Source organism: Schistocerca gregaria, chromosome 7 (assembly GCF_023897955.1).
Source record: "Schistocerca gregaria isolate iqSchGreg1 chromosome 7, iqSchGreg1.2, whole genome shotgun sequence".
Taxonomy (NCBI): Eukaryota; Metazoa; Arthropoda; class Insecta; order Orthoptera; family Acrididae; genus Schistocerca; species Schistocerca gregaria.
The window spans coordinates 332,811,019-332,837,599 of NC_064926.1; the positions used below are offsets into that span (position 1 = coordinate 332,811,019).

Consider the following 26,581-nt stretch of genomic DNA (forward strand, 5'->3'; position numbering starts at 1 on the left):
TCTATGTCTATGTAAGCCCCCTGGTAAAAATTGAGATTGTCTGTATAAACCGAGCCCTAGATCTATTAAGTACTCGCTAACAATAGCAACAACTAGATGAGACGAGCGATATGAGTAACACTTTTGAGACTTCGGTATAAATTTCGCCGGACAGGCATCCTGCACTCACCAGTGTCACATTAGTGAAACTGTTTTACAACTGCATAGCTTTAGAAATTGGATTATATGAAGAGGTAATCATATTAAGCAACCGTTGGATACCAGAGTACTGATTGCGAAAATGTAACTAAAATTTTCGTACATGAAGAGACCCTTTCTCTCTTGAGTTTGCTACATTTACAGAGACTTCAGCATTGGATTCTTCTGAACCAAAAAATAAATTTGGACAAGAGAACATAAACCCGGTTTACTTTAAAGACATAAATGGCGACCTGCTTAGTGTCACTCAGTGTGCTACTCTTTGGAAATTCTTTAGTTGGGTGAAGTGATTTCGTGCATCGATTTGCGGCGAGAGGCGATAGCTTTGCCACCATGATAAATGCTGACCAAAGTTTAGTTTCCTTAGCGACATCCAAAAGTGTACCACTGTTATATGAAATGGTTTTATGCACCAACCTGCAGTGAGAGGTGACAGTACCAGGTGCGAGACAGAGCAGCCTCCAGAGCTCTCACCACCGATGGTCACCTGGTTAGGATCCCCACCGAAGGCAGCGATATTCTGTTGTATCCACTGCAGGGACATCACCATGTCCTTCATGCCGGCATTCCCAGGGATCACCTCGTCACCAGTGCTCAGCAAGCCTGCAAAGTGCACCATAGTGCAACCATTAAAAAATTAATCATTGCAATTGTGCCTTTAGGATTCACACAAACACCCACTCTCCCACCCCCCCCCCCCCCCCCCCACACACACAGCCCCTACCTAATAGCTTGCTGGATTCAACAAGTAAATATTTTCTAGCAAATAGTACCAAGTCTCTTATACAGAGGTTGTTAAATCCAATATTTTGCACCAAAACATACCAAATCCCTTTCAACTTTAATGGCAAGAAGTACCAGATCCTCTTGCAATGAGTCTTCTGGCATTTTTCCTGTGATGCAAATAATATTAAGCGTATTCGATTGTTTTGTAATAGTTATTCATCTCAAAACAAAAATTATTGTATTTTGTTTCTGTTCTGTGTGATTGCATGACAATATGGATTTCAGATTGAGTGGTTCTCCCCTGGATATGGTCATTTGTAGAGGCCTGCAGCTAAGTCTTTTGGTATTGAAGAACAGAAACCCTGATAACTTGAAACTGTAATGCTCCCAGAAGAACATCACAACGTATCTGAGACAGTAGAAAGACTTTACTCCCAGAATTCTGGTTTTTCCTCAAACAGTTGGTAAGAAATCAGTCAAATATCAGTTCAAAACTAAAAAAAAACCTTTAAAATTAATGAAGCTGAACGTCTCACTGGCCGTCATACCTTCGCACTCGTTGGTCTGCATACTACATACACAATGACACGAAAGTGCAAACACAAAATGTTCAGAGGCAGGGTAAGGTGTGGTCGTATTTTGCCTCAAGTAAAATATTCACCAAATACTACGCATGTACAAAAGGCAAAGAAAAATGACTTTCTACAGTGGGGTATGAATTGAACCAAATCCCTTACTAAAAAAAGTGTTAGAGGATAATGAAGTATTATTAGCTAATGAGGATGAAGACACTGACAAGATAGATGTTCATAATGATGACTGATGATTTGAACCAAATAACGGTAATACTAGGAACAATTAGTTCCTATATGTATAATCATTATTGATATAGTACCTGTTAAAAATTCTTACAATTCTGTAAGACTTGAAGTAACTCCCATTCTAGAAGTTTCAGTAGAGAATTAATACATGACAAGTTATGCTCTAAGTAAGAGAAAGATAAAGTTATGTTCTAAAGTTTTGATTGATGAACATGTCCTCTAAAGTCATTTGCAATAAATGTTATTTGTTCATGAAGCATGAAGCCCCGAGTTCGAGTCTTCGTCCAGCACATAGTTTTAATCTGCCAGGAAGCGCACACTCTGCTGCAGAGTGAAAATCTCACTCTGCGTTCATGAAGCATAGTTTGTACACTTTGAAAATAGTTTTTATGACAAAAAGTACCAATTACAAAATTAAATTCCCAATAACTGTACAATAACAATGAGGAATGTTTTAAAATTTTCCAAAAGACACGTCAGTGAGTCCCAGATAAGCTGCAGATCAACTATGGTTTGTGCATATCAACTATGGTTTGCATATGAGAACTTTTGTGGCTACAGGAAATTTTTCTTGTCTACTGGAAAATTTGTCCAGTTTGGTACCTTTTTGAAACAAGCTATATATATATATATATATATATATATATATATATATATATATATATATATATAGCTCCTTTCAAAAAGGTATATATATATACCCCGAACAGGCAACGAAGGCCCAAAGGCACCAACCGGCCGCTGTATCATCCTCAGCTCACAGGCGTCAATGGATGCGGATGGAGGGCATGTGCTCAGCACACTGTTCTCCCGGCCGTATCTCATTTCTGAGACCGGAGGTGCTACTGCCCAATCAAGTAGCTCCTCAGTTTGCCTCACAAGGGCTGAGTGCACCCCGCTAGCCAACAGGACTCAGCAGACCGGAGGGTCAGACACCTTAGAACTTGCTATAAGTCTACCTTCAATAGCCTGAATTCCTCTCTGCACAGACTTCAGTGACCACCTCGAGATGGCGAAATAAATGGATCACATGTCGGAGCTGTTGACGACAGGCGGCTAATATATCTGCGTGTCCAGTGAAGCACAACAACCAGACCGTTCTGTGCTTCACAGGCACTCTTGCTGCCACGGTAGCCCATTTCGTTCTGTGCTTCACAGACATTTCTTGCTGCCACTGTACCCTGTTCTACCTGGCTACGATTTAGGACTTCTCTGTGGTTATTCCTCCTAACTGTTTTACTTGGCAACTGACTGGAATTTTCTTGGTGAATCTTTAGCGTGGCTGTCTATCACATTTAGTCAAAGCTCGGTCTGGTTTTGAGAACTGTCTGTGTATTTTAGAGTTATGTAAAGATCAGTCAAATAAATCAGTTTTGTCCCCCTGACTACGTTTTTTTCCAAAACGAACTGCGGAAATAATGAAGGACAAATGTCATCAAACAGATCAGGAAATATTCATAAATTGGTTATATGAGTCAGTGATTGTCTGGAGGGAAATAAGTGAACATGAAACAGGTCTGCCATACTGAAATGGCTCTCATCTGAAGCAGCACAGATTAACTTGTTTGTTTTTTTCTTTCTTTATTGTAATCCCCCTCATGAACCATGGACCTTGCCATTGGCGGGGAGGCTTGCAAGCCTCAGCGATACAAATGGCCGTACTGTAGGTGCAACCACAGCGGAGGGGTATCTGTTGAGAGGCCAGACAAACGTGTGGTTCCTGAAGAGGAGCAGCAGCCTTTTCAGTAATTCAGTAGTTGCAGGGGCAACAGTCACGATGATTGACTAAACTTGCCTTGTAACACTAACCAAAATGGCCTTGCTGTGTTGGTACTGCGTACGGTTGAAAGCAAGGGGAAACTACAGCCGTCATTTTTCCGCGGGCATGCAGCTTTACTGTATTGTTAAATGATGATGAGGTCCTCTTGGGTAAAATATTCAGGAGGTAAAATAGTCCCCCATTCGGATATCCAGGACGGGACTATTCAATAGGACATCGTTATCAGGAGAAAGAAAACTTGCGCTTTACGGATTGGAGCGTGGAATGTCAGATCCCTTAATGGGGCAGATAGGTTAGAAAATTTAAAAAGGGAAATGGATAGCTTAAAGCTAGATATAGTGGGAATTAGTGAAGTTTGGTGGCAGGAGGAACAAGACTTTTGGTCAGGTGAATACAGGATTATAAATACAAAATCAACTAGGGGTAATGCAGGAGTTGGTTTAATAATGAATTTAAAAAAATAGGAGGAAGCTACTACAAACAGCATAGTGAACGCATTATTGTGGCCAAGATAGACACGAAGCCCACTCCTACTACAGTAGTACAAGTTTATATGCCAACTAGCTCTGCAGATGATGACGAAATTGATGAAATGTATGATCAGATAAAAGAAATTATTCAGGTAGTGAAGGGTGACGAAAATTTAATAGTCATGGGTGACTGGAATTCGAGAACAGGAAAAGGGAGAGAAGGAAACATAGTAGGTGAATATGGATTGGGGGTAAGAAATGAAAGAGGAAGCCATCTGGTAGAATTCTGCATAGAGCAAAGAATCATAAAAGAAGGTTGTATACATGGAAGAATCCTAGAGATACTAGAAGGTATCAGATAGATTATATAATGGTAAGACAGAGGAACCAGGTTTTAAATTGTAAGACATTTCCAGGGGCAGAGGTGGACTCTGACCACAATCTATTGGTTATGAACTGCAGATTAAAACTGAAGAAACTGCAAAAAGGTGGGAATTTAAGGAGATGAGACCTGGATAAACTGAAAGAACCAGAGGTTGTAAAGAGCTTCAGGGAGAGCATAAGGAAACAATTGACAGGAATGGGAGAAAGAAATACAATAGAAGAAGAATGGATAGCTCTGAGTGATGAAGTAGTGAAGGCAGCAGAGGATCAAGTAGGTAAAAAGACGAGGGCTATTAGAAATCCTTGGGTAACAGGAGAAATACTGAATTTAATTGATGAAAGGAGGAAACATAAAAACGCAGTAAATGAAGCAGGCAAAAAGGAGGCTTATCTCACTAGGGGTAAGATAGATACTCCCTACAGAAAAATTAAAGAGACCTTTGGAGAAAGCTTTGATGGAAACCCAGTTCTAAGCAAAGAAGGGAAAGCAGAAAGGTGGAGGGAGTATATAGAGGGCCTATACAAGGGCAATGTATTTTAGGACAATATTATGGAAATGGAAGAGAATGCAGATGAAGATGAAATGGGAGATATGATACTGCGTGAAGAGTTTGACAGTGCACTGAAAGACCTGTGCTGAAACAAGGCCCCGGGAGTAGACAACATTCCATTAGAACTACTGACGGCCTTGGGAGAGCCAGTCATGACAAAACTCTACCATCTGGTGAGCAAGATGTATGAGACAGGCGAAATACCCTCCGACTTCAAGAAGAATATAATAATTCCAATCCCAAAGAAATCAGGTGTTGACAGATGTGAAAATTACCGAACTATCAGTTAAAAAGTCACAGCTGCAAAACACTGACGCGAATTCTTTACAGCCGAATGGAAAAACTGACAGCAGCCGACCTCGGGGAAGATCAGTTTGGATTCCGTAGAAATGTTGTAACACGTGAGGCAATACTGCCCCTAAGACTTATCTTAGAAGAAAGATTAAGGAAAGGCAAACCTACGTTTCTAGCATTTGTAGATTCAGAGAAAGCTTTTGACAATGTTGACTGGAATACTCCCTTTCTTATTCTGAAGGTGGCAGGGGTAAAATACAGGGAGCGAAGGCTATTTACAATCTGTAAAGAAACCAGATGGCAATTATAAGAGTCGAGGGTCATGAAAGGGAAGTAGTGGTTGGGAAGGGAGTGAGACAGGGTTGTAGCCTCTCCCCGATGCTATTCAATCTGTATATTGAGCAAGCAGTAAAAGCAACAAAAGAAAATATCAGAGTAGGTATTAAAATCCATGGAGAAGAAATAAAAACTTTGAGGTTCACCGATGACATTGTAGCTCTGTCAGAGACAGCAAAGGACTTGGAAGAGCAGTTGAACAGAATGGACAGTGTCTTTAAAGGAGGATATAAGATGAACATCAACAAAAGGGAAACGAGGATAATGGAATGTAGTCGAATTAAGTCGGGTGATGCTGAGGGAATTAGATTAGGAAATGAGACACTTAAGTAGTAAAGGAGTTTTGCTATTTGGAGAGCAAAATAACTGATGATGGTCGAAGTAGAGAGGATATAAAATGTAGACTGGCAATGGCAAGGAAAGCATTTCTGAAGAATAGAAATTTGTTAACATCGAGTATAGATTTAAGTGTCAGGAACTCGTTTCTGAAAGTATTTGTATGGAGTGTAGCAATGTATGGAAGTGAAACATGGACGATAAATAGTCTGGACAAGAAGAGAATAGAAGCTTTTGAAATGTGGTGCTACAGAATATGGGTAGATTACATAAATAATAAGGAGGTATTGAATAGAATTGGGGAGAAGAGGAGTTTGTGGCACAACTTGACAAGAAGAAGGGACCGGTTGGTAGGACATGTTCTGAGGCATCAAAGGATCACGTATTTAGCATTGGAGGGCAGCGTGGAGGGTAAAAACCGTAGCGGGACACCCAGAGATGAATACACTAAGTAGATTCAGAGGGATGTAGGTTGCAATAGGTACTGGGAGATGAAGAAGCTTGCACAGGATAGAGTAGCATGGAGAGCTGCATCAAAATAGTCTTAGGGCTGAAGACCACAACAACAACAACTATTGTAATTTCATTCCACTGTCGCATATGGACAGGGGAGGGCTGGCAGTGCCATAGTCCACCACTCTTCAGCCAATTGGCTTTACAGAAATACAGAAGGATGATCACATAAAGAAGGGGAGATAAAAAGGGGAAATGATGGGAGTTCAAATATACACTTAGAAGGGGACATGCAATGGGGGACAGTTAAAAAGTCTACATAAAGTTAAAAGAACACAGCTATCAAATCAAAGTGGACTTAAAAAACATGGAAGCAAACAGAAGTTAAAAGTCGGCCACATGATAAAAATCACACAGAAGAAGACAAAAAAACCACTGGAAACGACAGAGCACTCATGAAGAATAAAAAACCACTGGTAGTGACCTGCCGAGGGACTGGAGGCTGGGGAGGAGGGAAAAAGAGGGGCAAAAGGTGCAGTGGGGGGACTGGGACTGGGCGGTGGGATGAAGAGGAAAAGAGGGGCAGGAGATGCACCAAGAGGCAGGAAATGGGTAGGGTGGGACATGAAGAAGGAAGACAGGGCAGGAGGGAGTGCAGAGACACTGAATGGGAGCACAGGAGAGGGAGGGGGTGTGGGACGGGGAAAGCCACTCAGGAGAAGGGAGGGGGAGGAGAGGGAGCTCTGAGGAGGAGGCAGGAGGAAGGTGGGGTTACAGCTGGTAGGAGTGCAGACGTCAGGGGAAGCTCATCATCTGGGAGGGGTAGTTGCTGGAAGCTGCATTGGGAAAGTAGGTGGAGGATGTGGAGATGAAGAGAGGGTGAGACACTATGGTAAGGGTGTGGCAATGGGCTAGCAGTGGAGAGGAAGGGGGACACCAGGGGGTGGGGGAGGTCGAGTCAGCATTCAATATACAAGGTGTGGATATGTTCAAGGAAAAGGAGAAGGTGGGGGAAGGGGTGAGGTCATAGAGCATATATGTGGGAGAGGGAAGGCAGATAAGAAAGGGGAGATGGTGTACATGGCTTTTGAGGATTTGGAGGGTTTTATAGAACCTGGGAGGGGTGGAAATTCAAGCTACGCTGGCATTACAAAGGAGTGGGCGGATCAAGGATTTGTAGGTGTGAAGGATGGTGGAAGCATGCAGTCCCCATGTCTGGCCAGACAGGAGTTTCAGGAGGTGGAATCTGTTGTGAGCTATGTGTTGGATTGTAAGGAGATGGGGAGTCCAGGTGAGGTGTCGGTTGAGGGTGAGGACAAGGTATTTGACAATAGGAGTGAGGTGGACAGGATGGCAATAAATGGTTAGGTAGAAATCATGGAGACAGAAGGAGTGCATGGTGCAGCCTATGATGATTGCCTGGGTCTTGGAGGGGTTGTTACAAAGGAACAACTGGTTGCACCAAGTGTTGAAATGGTCAAGGTGGGTTTGGTGGGTATATGGGACTGTTGAAGGGTTGGATAAAGTGCTAGGATTCCAGTGTTATCAGCAAATTGAACAGGTGGAGGAGGTTTGGGCATATCAGCAGTGTACAGAAGACAGAGGAGAAGGGAAAGGATGGAGCCTTGGGGCATGCTGGCGGAGGGATAGAAGGTATGGGAGTTGGAATTGTGGATATTGACATAGGAGGGACGATGGGAGAGCAAGGAAGCAACGAGACAGACGAAATTGATAGGGAGAGTTTGAAGAGGAGCCCGGGATGCTGCTCATGGTTGTAGGCATTCTGAAGGTCAAGAGAAACAAAGATAGTGGAGCGATGGGAGCTAAGTTGGAGGGAAAGAAGATTGGTAAGGTTAAGGAGCAAGTCGTCGGCTGAGAAGGAAGGCTGGAAGCCACACAGGGTATGGGGAAGGAGGTGGTGCTGGTTAAGGTGGCGGTGAATGTGGCAGGAGAGGATGGTCTCGAAGACCTTACTGAACTTGGAGGAGAGGCAGATAGGACAATAGGAACAGGTATCAAAGGGGGGGGGGGTTGTTGTGTTTAGGGAACAACAGGACATAGGAAGTCTTCCACAGGTTGGGGTAAAAGACAGTGGAGAGGAGGGCATTGTAAAGGGTAGCAAGGACAGGCAGGAAGGATGGGGGGATGCCTTGAGGTGGCAGTAGGTGGGCCACCGTGACCAGAGGCGCTGTTGCATTTGGAGTGGAGGGCAATTGTGATGTCGTGTGCGGTGACGGGAGTGTTGATGTCTGAGGGGAGGTAATTGACCCAAGTACTGAAAGCTGGGGGCGAGTGGTGGGACAAAGCTATCAGTGCAGTCAAGGACAGTGGGGAAGAGGGAGTAATCAAAATGGGGAGGATAGGGTAATGCAGGGTGGGATGGCTACCAGTAAGGTGGTGGAAAGCTTACCAGTACTTGGAGGTGTTGACAGGTAGAGTGGAGTTGAGGCATGAGCATGACTGGCGCCAGTCAGGTTCAGTTGGTGGAACACTCATTTTTGTAAAAGCTCTGGAAGACTTGTACACTGTCCCTGAGAAGAAGAACCATCTCATAATGCAACAATGATGAACCTTTCATTCACTACCAAGAAACAAATTGAGATTGTGCTGATCAATTTCGGAAAGACTGGCATACGTCCAGCAAAACATGATCTGTTTTGTTATTGTCCTTCGCGTGTTTTCACATTAACCACACAGACGCCGTTTATATATAGGTGACACAGATGGCAGCACTCTATGGCACACACAGAGCGCTAGCGGCAGCGTTGAGACTGAGGACTGATTTTGATTGTAGAAATCGTGATCCCCCACTGCAAGAAGAGCGATTATTCATTAATTTTCTCTACTTGCGTTGGGTAGCACCCACAATCGGTTTAATGCCCAGACAATACACGAATCTGTGTACAGGGTGTATTATAATTCGTAGCGAAAACTCACATACGAAATTATAGGATAATACTAGCAAAAGCATTCTAGTAATCCCGAGTCCTCAAACTTGCTGTTTACTAGAGAACTGCGAATGTATGGTTATGGACCACCACTGACTCCACTATGAAATATTGTCCTAGTTAGTACAAATACATTTGAAATGTAAACTTTTCGATTAAGTCTCCATCTAAGTGAGCTCAAATTTTACCCAAGCCTTTCGTTAATAGGAAACACAATACCACTTCAGCATGTTACATGTGACAATTAACTTTACACTTTCATGGGAGGTAAGGTATGTACACGCCACTGGCGACCATGGAAATCAGCCACTATCACAAAGTAACAAACAACATAGCGAGACATTCTGTCTACGGTCTGTCAGCGTACAAAGTCCCTATAGACACGAGAGCTGAACCGACGATGTATTATCTGCCGGCTTTTATCTCGGGACCTTCAGTCGACGTTTCTTTATTACTTTTCTCTTGTTTCGCGAAGACGAGTGGCTGGCGCTCTCAAACATCCTCCCTCCATTGCTGCCAGCAGACTGAAGTCAAGCACGTGGCCGGAAGTAATAAAGACCGCGGAATGGGGATGGGGTGGGAGTGGGGGGGGGGGGGGAGGGAGGGGGGTTGTTACCCTGGTCGTTATCGCTGTAGCTCCTTGCAAAGGTTGTTCGTTGCAGCACGGGAATCAAGGATCCGTTTACCATCAAGCTTTCGTCTTTCTCATAAAAACTAATCTCACGTTACGGGCGTGATTTCTCCACAGCACGAGGTGTTTGTTTGTAGGGGGGAGGGGGTACGTGTAGGGAGAGGGGTGGGCAAATGATATGTCGCTCGTGTAACTAGAACGGGTTCTGGTGACACACACTGAAACTCAGTCGGTTGAGTGAAACGTGTGGTGGTGGTGAATGTGAAGAACGTGCATCCAAAGAAGGCCAAAAGTCAAGTGACAGCGAACCAAACAGTCTCGGCCTCGAGACAGTTATTTTGGAGGACCGTTGACATTCCAATGGCTTACTGGCGCCCAATCGTGCATAATGATCTGATAATGCGGAAAGTGGAACCAGGTGCGTATCTCAAATACCGAAAGGCGATCGTAAGGCTCCGCGAGGGGCAGTTTTCCACATTATGCTGACAAGTGATGGTGGCAGCAGGAAGCTTAATTTTTTCAACAATTGTGGCAATGGGTAGGGCATGGTTTCCATTTTTAAGTACGTAACTGAGGTTCCAGCAGCTCAGCGGACGCACACAGAGTTAGCACTACAGAAACAAAGGTGGCCATATGTAGGAACAGCGATAGCGTAACCCTTAACCACTGCGTCATATGGGTCTACAGTGACAGGTGCGAGCTGCGTTTTGAAAAAAGGGACGGAAAAGACCACACGTATGATCTTTCATCAAGGAAATGCACCGGTGCACAGTACGAATACGATGCAGGAGTGTCTTTGTGAAATCAGCTTTGACCTACCTCCTAACAGTTTCTATCTTTTTTCAAAGATGAAAGACGCACTCCATGGTCACACATTTTCTAGTCGTCAGCTATTTCCAGTCATCAAAACAGACTCCTAAAGGAGCGTTCATACCGGCGACATTGTGAACGATGTCTACGGCTGCAGAGGGAAAACTTTGAGACGATTCACATTTGTTATGTGATTATTTTGTAGAAACGAAAACCGGAGACCTTAGAAATAGAATGCACCTCTCCCGCGTCTTGGGAAAAGTCCATTTAATCGATATAGGGCCGGTGTGGGTCGCGTGGTGCAATCAGGACGTTGGTGACAACGGAAGTTCGTTTTGCTGCTCTAATTAACCTTAATAACGGAGATGAGAGAGAGAAGAACTTCCCCGGTTGCGACTGGGAACAGGGCTTGTGTTTGGCAGAAATGCTCTGTCCAAGTAGCAAGTTATTAGTCTTCTTTTAACAGCATTTATTTGATGTAAACACAGTTAAATGTGAGGTTGTCGGACCAATTGCACCTTGATACATATGAAGCCCAGTAACTTCCTACAGATTCAGTCAGCAACTCTCCTGAGGATACCCCTCTGAACACACGCAGTCTATAACATTTATCAGAGACAAGCGCCTTTGGTATAATTTGTTCTGCTAACTACTGAATCACTGGCCCGTTGGCCTAAATAATTAATCTCTGGCCCCTTGGCCTATTTAACTAATACTCTACGGCCCCTTAGCCGAAATGAAAGGAGACAACCAGTGTCTTGTCCCTACTATTTACTGAAAAAATATTAAACGGTCATTATTTGAAACAGAGAGTGTGCTATTCCAATTAAATCAAGATAGATAAGCGACTTTGACAAAGGGCAGATTCCTATTACGCAAAGTCTGTGGACGAGTGCCTCGAAAGTGGTGAAGCCCGTCGAATGTTCACGCTCTACTGTCGTGATCATCTACAGAAAGATGTAAGAGGACGGTGAAACTACCACTAAACGTTGAATGGTTGGACGTCCACGACTCTTCACAGAACGTGAGGTTCGGAGGCTTGTCTGCTCTGTTAAGTGGATAGAAGGTTATCTGCCGAAAGAGCTGAATGCTGGTGCACGCACAAGTGTTTCGGAGCACCTCGTTCATCGTACATTGTTGAACATGGAGTTCCGCAGCAGACCACCCCTACGTGTATGTATGTTGACCCAACGAAATTGTCAATTACGATTGCAGTGGTAACTGGACTCCCGGGATTCGACCGTCGATCAACGGAAACATGTCAGCTCTTCGGGTGAATCACATTTTTGCTGTACTAAGCGTATGGTCGTTTCCACAAACGCCGTCATCGATCTGAACGGCCGCTCGAAACGTGCAGCACGCCACCGATTTTGGCTGTTGGGATCGGTATTATGCTACGGGAAACATTCTCCTGCACTTGCATGGAATCTGGGTCAGTAATCGAAGACACGCTGACAGCTGCGAACCAGCTGCATCCCTTCATACTTGATGTTTTCCCCGACGGCGACGTCACCTTTCAGCAGTGCAAGTGTCCGTGTCTCTGAGCCAGAACCTTGCTACAGTGGTTTGAGGAGCGTTATAGTGAACTCACGTTGATGTCTTGACGACCAAATTTGTCTGGTGTAAATCCTACAGAACCCATCTGGGTCGCTATCGGCTGCATCACGGCGTATGCATATCAGCGACACATTATTTACGAGAATTACATGATCTGTGCGCAGACACCTAGTACCACATACCTCCAAAAACCTGCCAACAAACTGTCGGATGCCTGATACACAGAATCAGTGACACATTTCGTTCCAAAGGTGATCAAAAAAGCTATTAAGTAGATGGTCATAATGTTTTGTCTGTGTGATTGAACTTTAATAGTGCTCGTTGGCAGAACATCTGCATCAACATCTACATCATACTCCGCAAGCCACCTAATGGTTTGTGGTGGAGGCTTCTTCCGGTAGCTCTATTTGATCGCTCCAACCCTGTTCCACTTGCGAATGGTGCGTGCGAAAAATTATTGTCGGTAAGCCTCTGTATTGCCTCTAATTTCTTGAATTTTCTCCTTCTGGTCAATCGCGAGATGCATGTGGGGGGAAGTAATATATTGCTCGATTCCTCCTGAAAAATGCTGTCTCCAAATTTCAATAGTAAATATCTTTGTGATGCACAACACCTCTCTCGTAACGCCTGCCTGTGGAGTTTCTTTAGCATCTCCGTAGCGCTCTCTCGTCAGCTAAACGATCCCGTGACGAAACACGCCACTCTTCGCTAGATCTTCTCTATCTCCTCTATCAGTCCTACCTGATAGGCATTCCAGATTGATGAACAATACTCGAGAATTGGGCGAACAAGAGCCTTATAAACCGCTTCTTTCGTGGATGAGTTACATTTCCTTATGATTCTTCGTGCTAATTTTGATTTGTCATTAGAATAATCTACGGCCACGACACCACGTATGTATAGATCACAAGGACCATACCAAATCTACTTACCCATGGCACTGACTCGAGGCTGGACTGCGACTACAATGATGTCTAGCGACAGGAATATGTCTGGACCTGTGTCTGCCGCAGACCCACTTTTGAAGGCGCCTACAGGAAACCACGTGAGCACCGGGAAAGGGCCCGATGCATTCAGAGGCACGTATATGTTGACGTATAGGCAGTCTTCATTGCCTTGAAACCCTCCAGACATCCCTACCTGTGGGCAGGGGTCAGGGTCCTCCAAGGCATCGCGGTCACCATCCCAGCTGGCCGGGGGTTGCGGTGCCTGCCAAGAGATTCATCAGGTCACTAGACAGGTACACACTAGAGTATAGGCCTAATACAGAGCCTACGTGATGACTGGGTGTTGTGTGCTGTCCTTAGGTTAGTTAGGTTTAAGTAGTTCTAAGTTCTAGGGGACTGATGACCATAGATGTTAAGTCCCATAGTGCTCAGAGCCATTTGAACCATTTTAGTACAGAGCCCTACATGGATCCGATAACTGCCTGCTGTCAGGAACCTCTCGTCTGCTAAGGAGGATAGAGCGACTTCGTCTATATATGTATGGACTGTAAAGGCATCTAAAAAGGTAATGAAGGCGACCACTGTCTACATCTACATCTACATATACATGGCTACTCCGCAAATCACACTTACGTGCCTGACAGAACGTGCATAGAACCAGCTTCACAATAATTCCACTCTCGAACAGCGCGCGGAAAAAACGAACACTTATATCTTTCCGTGCGTGCTCTGATTTCCCTTATTTTATTATGATGCTCGATTTTCCCAGTTTAGGTCTGTATCAACAAAATATTTTTTCATTAGGAGGAGAAAGTTGGCGATTGAAACTTCGTGAGAAGAATCTGCCGCAACGAGAAATGCTCTGGTTTTAGTGATGTCTACCCAAAATCCTGTACGATGTCTGTGACACTCTCTCCCCTATTTCTCCATAAAACAAAACTTGTTGCCCTTCTTTGAACTTTGTCGATGTACTCTGTTAATCCATCAGGTAAGGGTCCCACACCGCACAGCAGTACTCCAAAAGAGGATGGACAAGCGTAGTGTAGGCAGTCTCTTTAGTAGATCTGTTGCATTTTCTAACCGTTCTGCCAATAAAACGCAGGCTTTGACTCGCCTGCCCCAAGTTGTTCGTAATTGTAACTCTTAGGTAGTTAGTTGAATTTACGTCCATTAGGCTTGATTTATTTATCGTGTAACTGAAGTTTAACGGATTCCTTTCAGCACTCATCTGGATGACCTCACACTTTTCATTATTTAGCGTCAGTTGCCAAGTTCGCACCATACAGATATCTTATCTGAATCGTTTCGCAATTTGTTTTGATCTTTTTATGACTTTACTAGGCGACAAACGACAGCATCACCTGCATACAGCCCAAGACGGCTGCTCAGGTTGTCTCGTAAATTGTTTATATAGATAAGGAACAACAGAGGGCCTACAACAATACAACAATACCTTGGGGAACGCCAGAAATCACTTCAGTTTTACTCGGTGGCTTTCCCTCAATGACTACGAACTCTGACCTCTCTAACAGGAAATCACGAATCCAGACGCATAACTGAGACGATATTCCATCAGTAGGCAACTGATTACAAGCCACTTGTGAGGTGAGGTGCAAAAGCTCTCTGGCAATATAGAAATATAGAATCAATTTCAAATTCTTTGTTGACAGGGCTCAACACTTCGTTTGAGTAAAGAGCTAGTTGTGTGTCACAAGAACGATGTTTTCTAAATCTGCGTTGATCATGTGTCAGCCCGTTCTCTTAGAGGGATTTCAAATTTTTGGATCACAATATATATTCCAAAATCCAGCTGCATATCAACGTAAATGATATCGGCCTGTAATTCAGTGGATTACTCCTATTGCCTTTCTTGAGTACTGATGTGACCTGTGTAACTTCGAAGTCTTTGGATACGGATCTTTCATCGAGTTAGCGTTTATATGTGATTGTTAAGTATGGAGCTATTGCATCAGCAGACGCTGAAAAGAACCTAATTGGTATACAGTCTGGATCGGAAGACTTGCTCTTATTAAGTGATTTAAGCTACTTCACTACTCTGAAGATACGTGCTATGACAGCGCAGATTCGTAGAGCATTTCAGTATCGTACTCCAACTACCCAGGTGTGGCAAATATCTTGCAAAAACCTTTTAACTGTAGGTAATGGAAGTCAGAGTTGGCAATGTAATAAGTGGCTTTGAGAAACGTTCCTCAAGTTTTTTCTGAATGCTGTTCGCCGCCAACAGAGGTTTTTAAACGAAGTGATATTGCATTTAATAAATCTCTGCAGTATGTAGAGGAAAACCTTTCTTTGTTGCTTATAGCAAGAGTGTAGTACTCAGGATCCCTTGAGAATGATAAATGATTTTGGACACTTATCAATCCAGAAATATCGGTGCGCTTTCTAATCCAAAACGCAGGCAGCCAGACTGAGCCAATCCACTTAACCAAACCGAAATTAGGCAACCATTCTGTGTTGGGGTATATAAGGACCTGGGAATCTCAGTTCCAATTCAGGGCATTAGACTGTGTGGTTTGCAACACTCCGCTGTCACTTGCTGAGGAACCTGTATAACAGTGCTATGTAACAATCAAACAACAATGTTCAGAAAAACTGTTGTACCTCAACAGTCCACAGAGCTCGTACCTTGAACTGACTTCAGATTTGGCATTCAGTTTAATCTGTGCTTACGGAAACAATGTGTGAACTATTTAAACATAAATGACACAATTAGCTGTAGGAATTATCACGTGTGGACCTGAGTAACTTCCACTGTGACAGTTGGTATTAGTTATTAAGAAATAGCATGAGATCATATGAAGTAGCGCAGTGAGCGATTACTTAATATCTCCACGTAATTTCACTGACGTTAGCATAAGTTAGAAACAAATCTCCTGAGTTACTAGTTGCTCGTTCAAATATACAGAGTGCTTCACGAAGATCTGCAAATAGTGTAATATTTGCAGACCTAAAGAAAAAAGTTCATGTAAACATAGGTCCGCAAATGTTTAGTTATGGAGTTACGGCTAGTAAAGGATTTTACCTAAAATTTAGCAACTTCGCTAATATGTATACATCGTAAAACTGTACGAGGTTAAAGTAAACATGAGGATGGATGAAAGATATAGTTATGAGGAAAAAGTCAATACACGTGAAGCATTACTTTCTTGCATTATGAATGCTATAGACGAAATTAAAAACTATCCTGTGAAACTGAAACAAGCAACAAAATCTGTTCATACACTTGCAGCTAAACGCATTGAACTTGGTCGAGACATTTTTGAACATTTGTTGTGAATGTATTGTGAAATTGTATATACATTGTACAACTTTCTTAACACTAAGCTTTGTTTTTTCCGTTTTAACATGAATTCACATGTGCTATGGTATTAATAAAAGCAGATTATCTGACACATTCATATCGTTTCAGGTAACGGTATTACCATTATTTTTCCAAAATTAAATTCTCTACAACTTCTGTTGAAAACTTTGTGCAATAGTCTGAAATTCAAAAAACAAATTGGGCCAAATAGTTAATAAATTAAATTTTTTACAAAATTACTTCTGTGCTTCTCTGGATGTTCTGGAAAACTACTACAGATACACTGCTGGGACATGTTTTATTAGATTCACCAGACCAATAACAACAAAGTAAATGAAAACCATGCTTTACTTTAAACTCGTACATTTTTGCGATGGCTTCATATTAGCAAAGTTGCTAAATTTCAGGCAAAATCTTTTATCTGGAACTTTTTTCTTTAGTTTTCCTAGCAGAATAACGTATTAAAATATTTGCATCTCTTCATGAATCACGCTGTGTATGTGCACTGTCCTGGTTGCGTATCGCACTCATGAGCCCTCTGAAAAAGGTAGAGCGGAATATTAGGTCATTATTCTGTGCCAGCAGTTTCATCCAGGCTAACACAATTTGATTTTTTTTTTTCAAATTGGGCATAACGAAGATTGATCTGTGAGACACCTGGAGGAGGAGAAATCCAAATACTACCTCCTGGCCGTTATATGTTTCATGTGATGATAATTGCTTGTTAACCGGCATTTAGTTTCTCTAATCAGAGCTCTCAGTATCGCACCTGAGGTGTCCACTGTTGCCTGTGTTCCACAGCAACGTATCAGTTCTTATGCATTATTTATGAACTCTGGCTTTTGTACCATTTCCTCGTCCTTTTTTCGTTCTGTTAATCAAGCTTTCCAAGCACTCAGCATAACTGTTACCTGCCATGGGAAGCAAAAGCAGTTTCTTCCAGTTTTTGCAGATGGCTCCCTGTTGTCCAGGCCTTAGCCGAAACGCTGTAGCGCCGCTTGACAAATAAGACGCTTCAAGGACACTGTATATTTTAAATGATGAGAGAAACTGATCTGTTTTATAAATTCATTAGCTTTTTTGGGTCTAGAACGAAAAATGACGCTATGTACTAACTTTTAGAGTTATAATCATCTATGCTGCCACACTCTCCTTATTTCAGTTATAGAAAACCATTATTATTTCACAAAACAGACGCAACATTTTTGCTTTCACCGATTCAGTTTAGGCTGCATTGCATATGCTGGTAACACTGCTGCTTTCCATGAACTGTAAATGATCGTCTTTGTCCTTGTTTATTTTGCCTTTGGTGAAGTGTTTTGTTTACATCCTACCGAAAGTTTCTTGCCTAAGTACTACAGATTTTTGTGAAACTAGTCCATTCCAGTAAGCGGAACTATTGTATCAGTTCTTTAAGGAAGAATCTCTCACATGGCTAGTCTCGCTGATAGCTGAAATTTTTATGTTAATTGTGATGATCTTATTCGACGCTAAACCCTTCGTAATATATTTTTGTTACTTCCAGGTAATCTATACAATCACATTGTCTACATTACACAATTTCCATCATCATAAAAGATGCTTCTGCAATCGACTACGAAATTGTATCAGAATATCCCCTCCCACAGTTTTTAAGCATTATTACGAATCAACTGTAGAATTCTGTTGATTTTAAGCGATTATATATTCATTTGTGTAAAACAGTAACATAATGGTAGAAACAGGAATGTAATAGTTATTTCTGCTGAAATATTTGGAGATAAATGTCTTAATGCATGTTCACCAAAGCAGGAAAACGAGCTAAATGGTTTCAAGAAGAAACTTGAAGACACAAAAATGAAGCAGGACGAATATTATCCGCCAGGAATGTTCTGAAACAGAACTTAATGTGCTCAAATCTTCATCCACAATTTCCCACAAGTATTGTTTTTCAGAATTTACATACACATATCTTCGTAAGTTTATAAAGCAGTTCACTCTTTTCTTCTGTAAGCTACAGTTGTCCCTACCGGTATAATGGAGCTGAACTTTATTGCACTGTCAACTATTTACAGAGAATTACAATTTTTAATTAAGAAAAATATGCTAAAACATAAAATACAACATACAATAGAATTTTTTTGGTTAAAACATTTAATGTGCGGTATTAAATAGGTGCAGTATTCTCGCCATCATGTCGTACATACATGGTAAAGATTTTGTCTTCTTTGCATGTGCATCAAGGCATTAAATAGTACCTGAATTTCAAGAAGCGTTTTAGAAAATCGTGTGCACAATTTGCTTTATTATTATTTTTTATAAACATCAACAGTCCTAAATGGATGAAAGTAATTTAAAATTGTTTGGAAATTATTCTGCATTAATTGTCATAAACTATAAAACTGTAAAACGCACACAAGAGGAACATGTGCTGATTTTCGCTTAATTTAGAAATGAAAAAGCACACAGCGTCATTAATCAGAGTATAACGTCGTTAGGATGGATGGTGTGGAGCCCCCTGCTGTGTTCTCACGCCTGTATTGAAAGTAAGGTTTTCAATTTTACACAGCTATTCTTAATGTATGTACAATATCCTACTACCTCCTAGTACCTATCGACAGTTGTGGCATCCAACTGAGGTGTTGTCGGACTGAGGGTTATTATATAACTGTAGCCTTGCTCCACCTGGGGCAATTCGTCATTAACAGAGAAACAATTCACTGCACAAAAGCGTGTAATCAGAATAATAGCTGGAGCCCATCCTAGATCACCTTTCAGACATTTATTTATGCAACTCGGGATATTCACAGTACCTTCGTAATACATATATATTCACTTAAGAAATTTGTCATTAACAACCCATCCCAGTTCAGAAATAACAGCGAAGTGCAGAGCTGCAACACTAGAAGAAAGGATGATCTTCACTATTCTGGATTAAATCTCACCTTCGCACAGAAAGGTGTGAATTACGCTGCCACAAAAATCTTTGGTCATTTGCCAAATAGTATTAAAAGTCTGACTGATAGCCAACCAACATTTAAAAGCAAATTAAAAGAATTTCTGAATGACAACTTCTTCTACTCAATAAATAAATTCTTAGACTGAAATATTAACTGCAAAAATATTCATTATTTTGTGTAAAGAAAACTTATGTTAAAGTGACACGTTCCGCATCATTACGAAATGTCGTATTCATGATCTGTGGAACAAGGATTAATGTATGTGTGTATGTATCGCTTCACTAAACGTAGACCTTGCTGGAGCGGTAAAAAAATGACTTGTAATTATGACACAGAGGGCAAATGACTTGGAAGATTAGTTGAGTGTATTTGATAGTGGCTTGAAAAGAGGATATAAGATGAACACTGAGGCGGATACCCTTGGCCCTTGGTGGCCACTCGCATTGCCTCCCGCGCCGCCCCCGCTGGTCAGCCCGTACGCTGTTCTTTCGTTTTTGTTGTACATTAATATGTAGCCCGCGCATCCGCGTCATTGCATTTTATACGTTTCTAAATAAATTATGAATAATCCGCCTCGATTGCGAAAATTCCCGGTGTTTACCCAGGTTTCAACGTGGATAACCACTCCTTCTTCAGAACAAAATAAAAAACAGCTTGCCTAAATGGGCTTAGTCAATTTCTAAAATGAACACCCACAACGGCAGGTCCCAAGACCGGGAATTTTCGCAATCGAGGCGGATTATTCATAATTTATTTAGATAATTACGATTGCTGACGCGCTGCAATGCTAAAAGTTCTTATACGTTTCTGTCTGCCACAACATTACGCTAAAAGTGACGGTAGCTCAAGCTATTTTTAGCGCCCGCTCCTTGAAGTTTTTCTCTATCCGCCACTGGATGAGCATCAACAAAACTAAAACGAAGGCGATGAAGAGCAGTCGATTTAAATCATGTGACGCTGAGGTAATTAGACAATGACACTAATAGAGGAATTTTGCGATTGGGTAGTAAAATAGCCATGGAAGTATAATACACTCCTGGAAATGGAAAAAAGAACACATTGACAGCGGTGTGTCAGATCCACCATACTTGCTCCGGACACTGCGAGAGGGCTGTACAAGCAATGATCACACGCACGGCACAGCGGACACACCAGGAACCGCGGTGTTGGCCGTCGATTGGCGCTAGCTGCGCAGTATTTGTGCACCGCCGCCGTCAGTGTCAGCCAGTTTGCCGTGGCATACGGAGCTCCAGCGCAGTCTTTAACACTGCTAGCATGCCGCGACAGCGTGGACGTGAACCGTATGCGCAGTTGACGGACTTTGAGCGAGGGCGTATAGTGGGCATGCGGGAGGCCGGGTGGACGTACCGCCGAATTGCTCAACACGTGGGGCGTGAGGTCTCCACAGTACATCGATGTTGTCGCCAGTGGTCGGCGGAAGGTGCACGTGCCCGTCGACCTGGGACCGGACCGCAGCGACGCACGGATGCACGCCGAGACCGTAGGATCCTACGCAGTGCCGTAGGGGACCGCACCGCCACTTCCCAGCAAATGAGGGACACTGTTGCTCCTGGGGTATCGGCGAGGACCATTCGCAACCATCTCCATGAAGCTGGGCTACGGTCCCGCACACCGTTAGGCCGTCTTCCGCTCACGCCCCAACATCGTGCAGCCCGCCTCCAGTGGTGTCGCGACAGGCGTGAATGGAGGGACGAATGGAGACGTGTCGTCTTCAGCGATGAGAGTCGCTTCTGCCTTGGTGCCAATGATGGTCGTATGCGTGTTTGGCGCCGTGCAGGTGAGCGCCACAATCAGGACTGCATACGACCGAGGCACACAGGGCCAACACCCGGCATCATGGTGTGGGGAGCGTTCTCCTACACTGGCCGTACACCTCTGGTGATCGTCGAGGGGACACTGAATAGTGCACGGTACATCCAAACCGTCATCGAACCCATCGTTCTACCATTCCTAGACCGGCAAGGGAACTTGCTGTTCCAGCAGGACAATGCACGTCCGCATGTATCCCGTGCCACCCAACGTGCTCTAGAAGGTGTAAGTCAACTACCCTGGCCAGCAAGATCTCCGGATCTGTCCCCCATTGAGCATGTTTGGGACTGGATGAAGCGTCGTCTCACGCGGTCTGCACGTCCAGCACGAACGCTGGTCCAACTGAGGTGCCAGGTGGAAATGGCATGGCAAGCCGTTCCACAGGACTACATCCAGCATCTCTACGATCGTCTCCATGGGAGAATAGCAGCCTGTATGGCTGCGAAAGTTGGATATACACTGTACTAGTGCCGACATTGTGCATGCTCTGTTGCCTGTGTCTATGTGCCTGTGGTTCTGTCAGTGTGATCATGTGATGTATCTGACCCCAGGAATGTGTCAATAAAGTTTCCCCTTCCTGGGACAATGAATTCACGGTGTTCTTATTTCAATTTCCAGGAGTGTATGTAGAGTGTCGCTGCAAATTTACGCTGTACATTGCTGTGAAGCCGCTGCTACCATGTTAGATGCCCCCAAATATTAGCAGACTACTTTTTACGATTGCATCTTGTTCTCAGTTTCCATCTATACGTAACATGTTTTAAACAGAAAATGTTACAGTGCTTTCATGAATAATAGAGTGCCTGGAAGCAATTTTCAGAATTTTTTCCGGTCTGAAACGCTTATTTGATAAAGTAATACGACGCATTTCGCCTCATTAATGTAACTTTGTTTTTTGCTGTTTTTGTAATCTTCTCTTAATTCGGAATGACGAATCTTATATTCGGTCTATGATCTCTTTCCGAAAATGCTGAGAAGATATGTTTGCTAGGTTTCCAGTCTTTCCTTCTCATAGCGTTCTCCCAGAACGCTTTTCCGACTTGGAAAGATAGGAAATCTAAAGTCAAATGTTAGAAATTAAAGGACTACCGTAAAAGTAAACACTGCAAACAGACTTCATGTAGATAAAAGACAACATCGTCTAGACGAGTCCACTTCCGAATTAAATGTGATTCCTTTAGCCTTCAGACTATAATGACAATGTCTAGTACGTCCGCAAATGATGCAAGCTGGCAATTTTCTTTTTTTTTTTTTTTTTACCAAAACGCTTCCATCAGAAAGTAATGTTTGGGTGAACGTCTGATTCAAGTTTGTGACACCATGAGAATAATCCTTATTATACCTCCACGAAAATAGTTGACGATTACCGAAGTAAAGAGGATGTATAGGTTATTCTTAAGTCCCGGATGGTTTTAATTATAGCTACTGACAGAGGTCCAGTGTGGGCTGAAGTTACGATACGGGTTGGGTTGGGTTGTTTGGAGGAGGAGACCAAACAGCGAGGTCATCGGTCTCATAGGATTAGGGAAGGACGGGGAAGGAAGTCGGCCGTGCCCTTTCAAAGGAACCATCCTGGCATTTGCCTGGAGCGATTTAGGGAAATCACGGAAAACCTAAATCAGGATGACCGGGCGCGGGATTGAACTGTCATCCTCCCGAATGCGAGTCCAGTGTGCTAGCCACTGCGTCACCTCGCCCGGTTATGGTACGGCAGCGAATCTTAGTATATGCGCTAATGTGTTAATGTAGAATCAGTTTATGCTGGAAAAGAATTAGTTCAAATTTGGCCACCAGGTGCAAATCTGGCCTTTTAATGCAAGAAAGACGTATACAAATGTCTCCATATATAGTGGATTAGGAACGGGTCGTGGGCAGAATAGGTCAATCGAGTGAGCAAGGCATAACATCGATTTTAGTATTAACCGATGCTTACACAGTTCGTTCAGTATGAGCACCGGAGACGTCGACGAGATGTTGTATCCGTAAAACGCCGTCAGATCAGGTAGAGATCGAAGGTGTCCCTGGTGAACACGTTCTTTTAGATATCACCAGGGCGAAAAGTTACATGGATTCCGATAAGGTTATCTTGCAGGCGATGAATCTGAAAAATCCCTGGAAGTCATGGAAAGTTGCATTAAGCCGATCTTTCAGTGGGCGAACGGCGTGAAGAGTTGCCTCTTCTTGCATGATAACAATGGTTTCCACACAGTTGAGCTCTTCCAAAGCAGGCATCACACGCTGTTCAAGGAGGTATCGAAAACGCGCAGACGTCACGGTACACCTGTCAGACCATCTGGTGTGTTCTCTTCAAAGAAGAACGGACCTAGAATAAAGGTGCTTGAGAATTCACACAACACAGACACATACGGCAAGTGAAACAAAACCCCAAACTCGGCGGTTCTGAGAATTCAAAGCATTTTATGGTGTAAAATGTGCCTCGTCACTTCACAGATTATTGCCCGGCCACAAGTCATCAACTTCGATCCGTGCCAGAATCCGAGGAGCAAATTTAGAGTGTTGCTGTAGATAATGAGGTTTCAGTTGCTGCACCGTCTGGATTTTGTACGGGTACCAGTGTAACACAGACCACAAAACATTCCGTACTGTTGACCGTGGGATGGACAATTGTCGTGCCACTGCGCGACCACCAGCTCTATCCGAGGCGTTTGCTGCATGGTCAGTTACAGTGACAGCAACTTCGTCAGTTGCTTCCACCACCGCAGGACGCCTTCCTCTTCCAACAGGTGTCACACCAGGCTCACCCATGTTTTAGAATTTTATTATCATCTTCTTCAAACCATTAAATGACATGGGTCTCTCCTCGGACCTTTCCGTCGGCGATACTCTCTTAATGCAGCACTGCAGTGACAATGTGGATGTCCTAGAGTCATACAAACTATGTACAGCGCCAGATTTGCTTCTGGTGGTCGAAACTGGAACTAATTTTTTTCAGCATCTCTTGCGCATTAATCCATTGGCATATCTACCACGTTTCGCTGTCATACGGTAATTACAGGCCACCCTGTCAACCCCCGGTAGCTGAGGGGTCAGCGCGATAGAATCTCAATCCTAAGGGCCCGGGTTCGATTCCCGACCAAGTCGGAGATTTTCTCCTCTCAGGGACTGGGTGTTGTGCTGTCATAATCCTCATCAATTCATGCCCATGGAGGGGCAAGTCACGGAAGTGGCGTCAAATCTAAAGACTTGCACGCGGCGAACGATCTACCCGACGGGAGGCCCTAGTCACATGGCATTTATATTTTTACAGCCCACACTGGACGTCAGCGAGTAGTTGCATTTGAATTATAACCATCTCGTACCTGCAGGGCTTGAGGAGATGACTGCACGTAAACTACTAAACGTACATAAAACAGACACATATCAGTGGTCAGGTTTTTAACTAAATTTACAAGTGCTCCGTGCACCGTCTGTAATGAAGCAAACGTCAGTAAGGACGTACGAACAAGAGCGTGGATTTCATTAAGTCACAATTACAGCACCATACTTTGGAAATCTGTCCGCTTGGTTGCATATCTGCAAGCGATAGGTAATTCGATGCGACAGTGTAGAGCATATGATTTATCTGCATGTCCCGACACGAATGCCCCCTAGTGCAATTATGCCACGAACCAAAACTCGGGACCGAGCGAGGTGGCGCAGTGGTTAGCACACTGGACTCGCATTCGGGAGGACGACGGTTCAATCCCGTCTCCGGCCATCCTGATTTAGGTTTTCCCTAAATCGTCTCAGGCACATGCCGGGATGGTTCCTTTGAAAGGGCACGGCCGATTTCCTTCCCTAACCCGAGCTTGCGCTCCGTCTCTAATGACCTCGTTGTCGATGGGACGTTAAACACTAACCACCACCAGCACCAAAACTCGGGGAGATGGTCTATCTACTGATGTGCGTCATTCTTCTGTAAGTATCGTAGTTTTGTACAGCCGTCTTTTGAAACCTAGAGGTTAATCACGAATAATCATGTGAAATGCAATAGCAACCAAAGAGTTTCAGCAAAAGAGGTACATGCCAGCACTGAATAAAAATTTAAGGCTCTTCAGTAAATATTTGTCTGGATAGTAGCGTTACATGGAAGATAAACATGAATAACAGTCAGTACAAGAAAACTATAGAAACTGTTGAATTGTAGCGTTACTGAAGAATGATAAAGATTAAATATGCAGATTTGATAACAAAGGAACGGGAACTGAATTGTGTCAGGGAGAAATGTCTGAATGGTACAACTTGAGTAAAAGAAATGAAATGAAATGAGCGTATGGCATCGATGGAAGGGAGGCCCCAATCGGGGAAGTTCGGCCGGCAAGTGCAAGTCTTATTTCAGTCGGTGCCGCACTGGGTGACTTGTGGGCCGATGATGGGGTTGAAATGATGATGAGGACAACACAACACCCAGTCCACGAGCGAAGAAAATCTCCAACATGGTCGGAGCCCGTTTGCATGGGAGGCAAACCCGTTACCACCCAGATAAGCAGGCGGACTGAGTACAAGAAGATACAGTTTGACAGGATAGATCGCCAGGCATCAAGAAATAGGAGTTATTTAACGGAAGGGAGCGTGGCTGATAAAAACTTTAGAGCAAAGCCGACGTTAGACTATAGCGAGCAGGCTCAAGTGAATGTATGCTGCAGTACTCGTGCAGAGATGTGAGAGTTTGTGCAGGACAGGCTGGCACTGAGATTCACATCAAACTAGTTTCCAGAGTGAGGACTACAGCAAAAGCAGCCTGTTCATCACCCATGGAGGTGTGTCTATGCCCTCTAGATGTATGAGTACAAATGCAGGAAGCGTCTACAGGTCTGTGGATAAGAAGTGGCAGCATTTACCTGGAAGCGTAGTTCCCCGACGGGTGGCTGTGCGTAGGGCACTCCCCTGAAGCTGGCGTAGGGCAGGCCCAGCGCGCTCGTCTCCACGGCGCCCCTCAGCCTGCCCTGCTGCACCGTCACGTACACGTCCTGCGCCTGCAAAACGTCCATAAGGAAGCGTGAGTTGTTGGCAGTAGTGACCATACACCATGCGACCTGTGGTGGTATCGTCCTCCTGGCTTTGCCGCTATCTGGTCTTAGCTTTTGTTTGGTTTTCATTTCACTACAGGTCGTGAGCTGTATGGTTTGTTCCCAAAAATCAAGGAGAAGTTCCGATTCACTGCTTGAAAGGCAATGGACCATTTTGTTTTAGGTGCAGGGGTATCTATCTTTTCATTTATTGTCTCAATGTGGTACCGGTTGCTTCA

General features: G+C 43.6%; 1 protein-coding gene across 1 annotated transcript in view; it reads right to left on the bottom strand.

Moving 5' to 3' along the window:
• Nucleotides 1-26,357, bottom strand: part of LOC126282389 (venom carboxylesterase-6-like) — a 72,325-nt gene extending 45,968 nt beyond the window's left edge. The window contains exons 1-3 of the mRNA XM_049982046.1: nucleotides 26,175-26,357; nucleotides 13,228-13,504; nucleotides 616-801 (exon numbers count right to left, since the gene is read on the bottom strand). Of these exons, the coding sequence (XP_049838003.1) occupies nucleotides 616-801; nucleotides 13,228-13,504; nucleotides 26,175-26,357 (646 nt within the window). The remainder of the gene's footprint in view (nucleotides 1-615; nucleotides 802-13,227; nucleotides 13,505-26,174) is intronic.
• Between the last annotated feature and the right edge of the window lie 224 nt (nucleotides 26,358-26,581).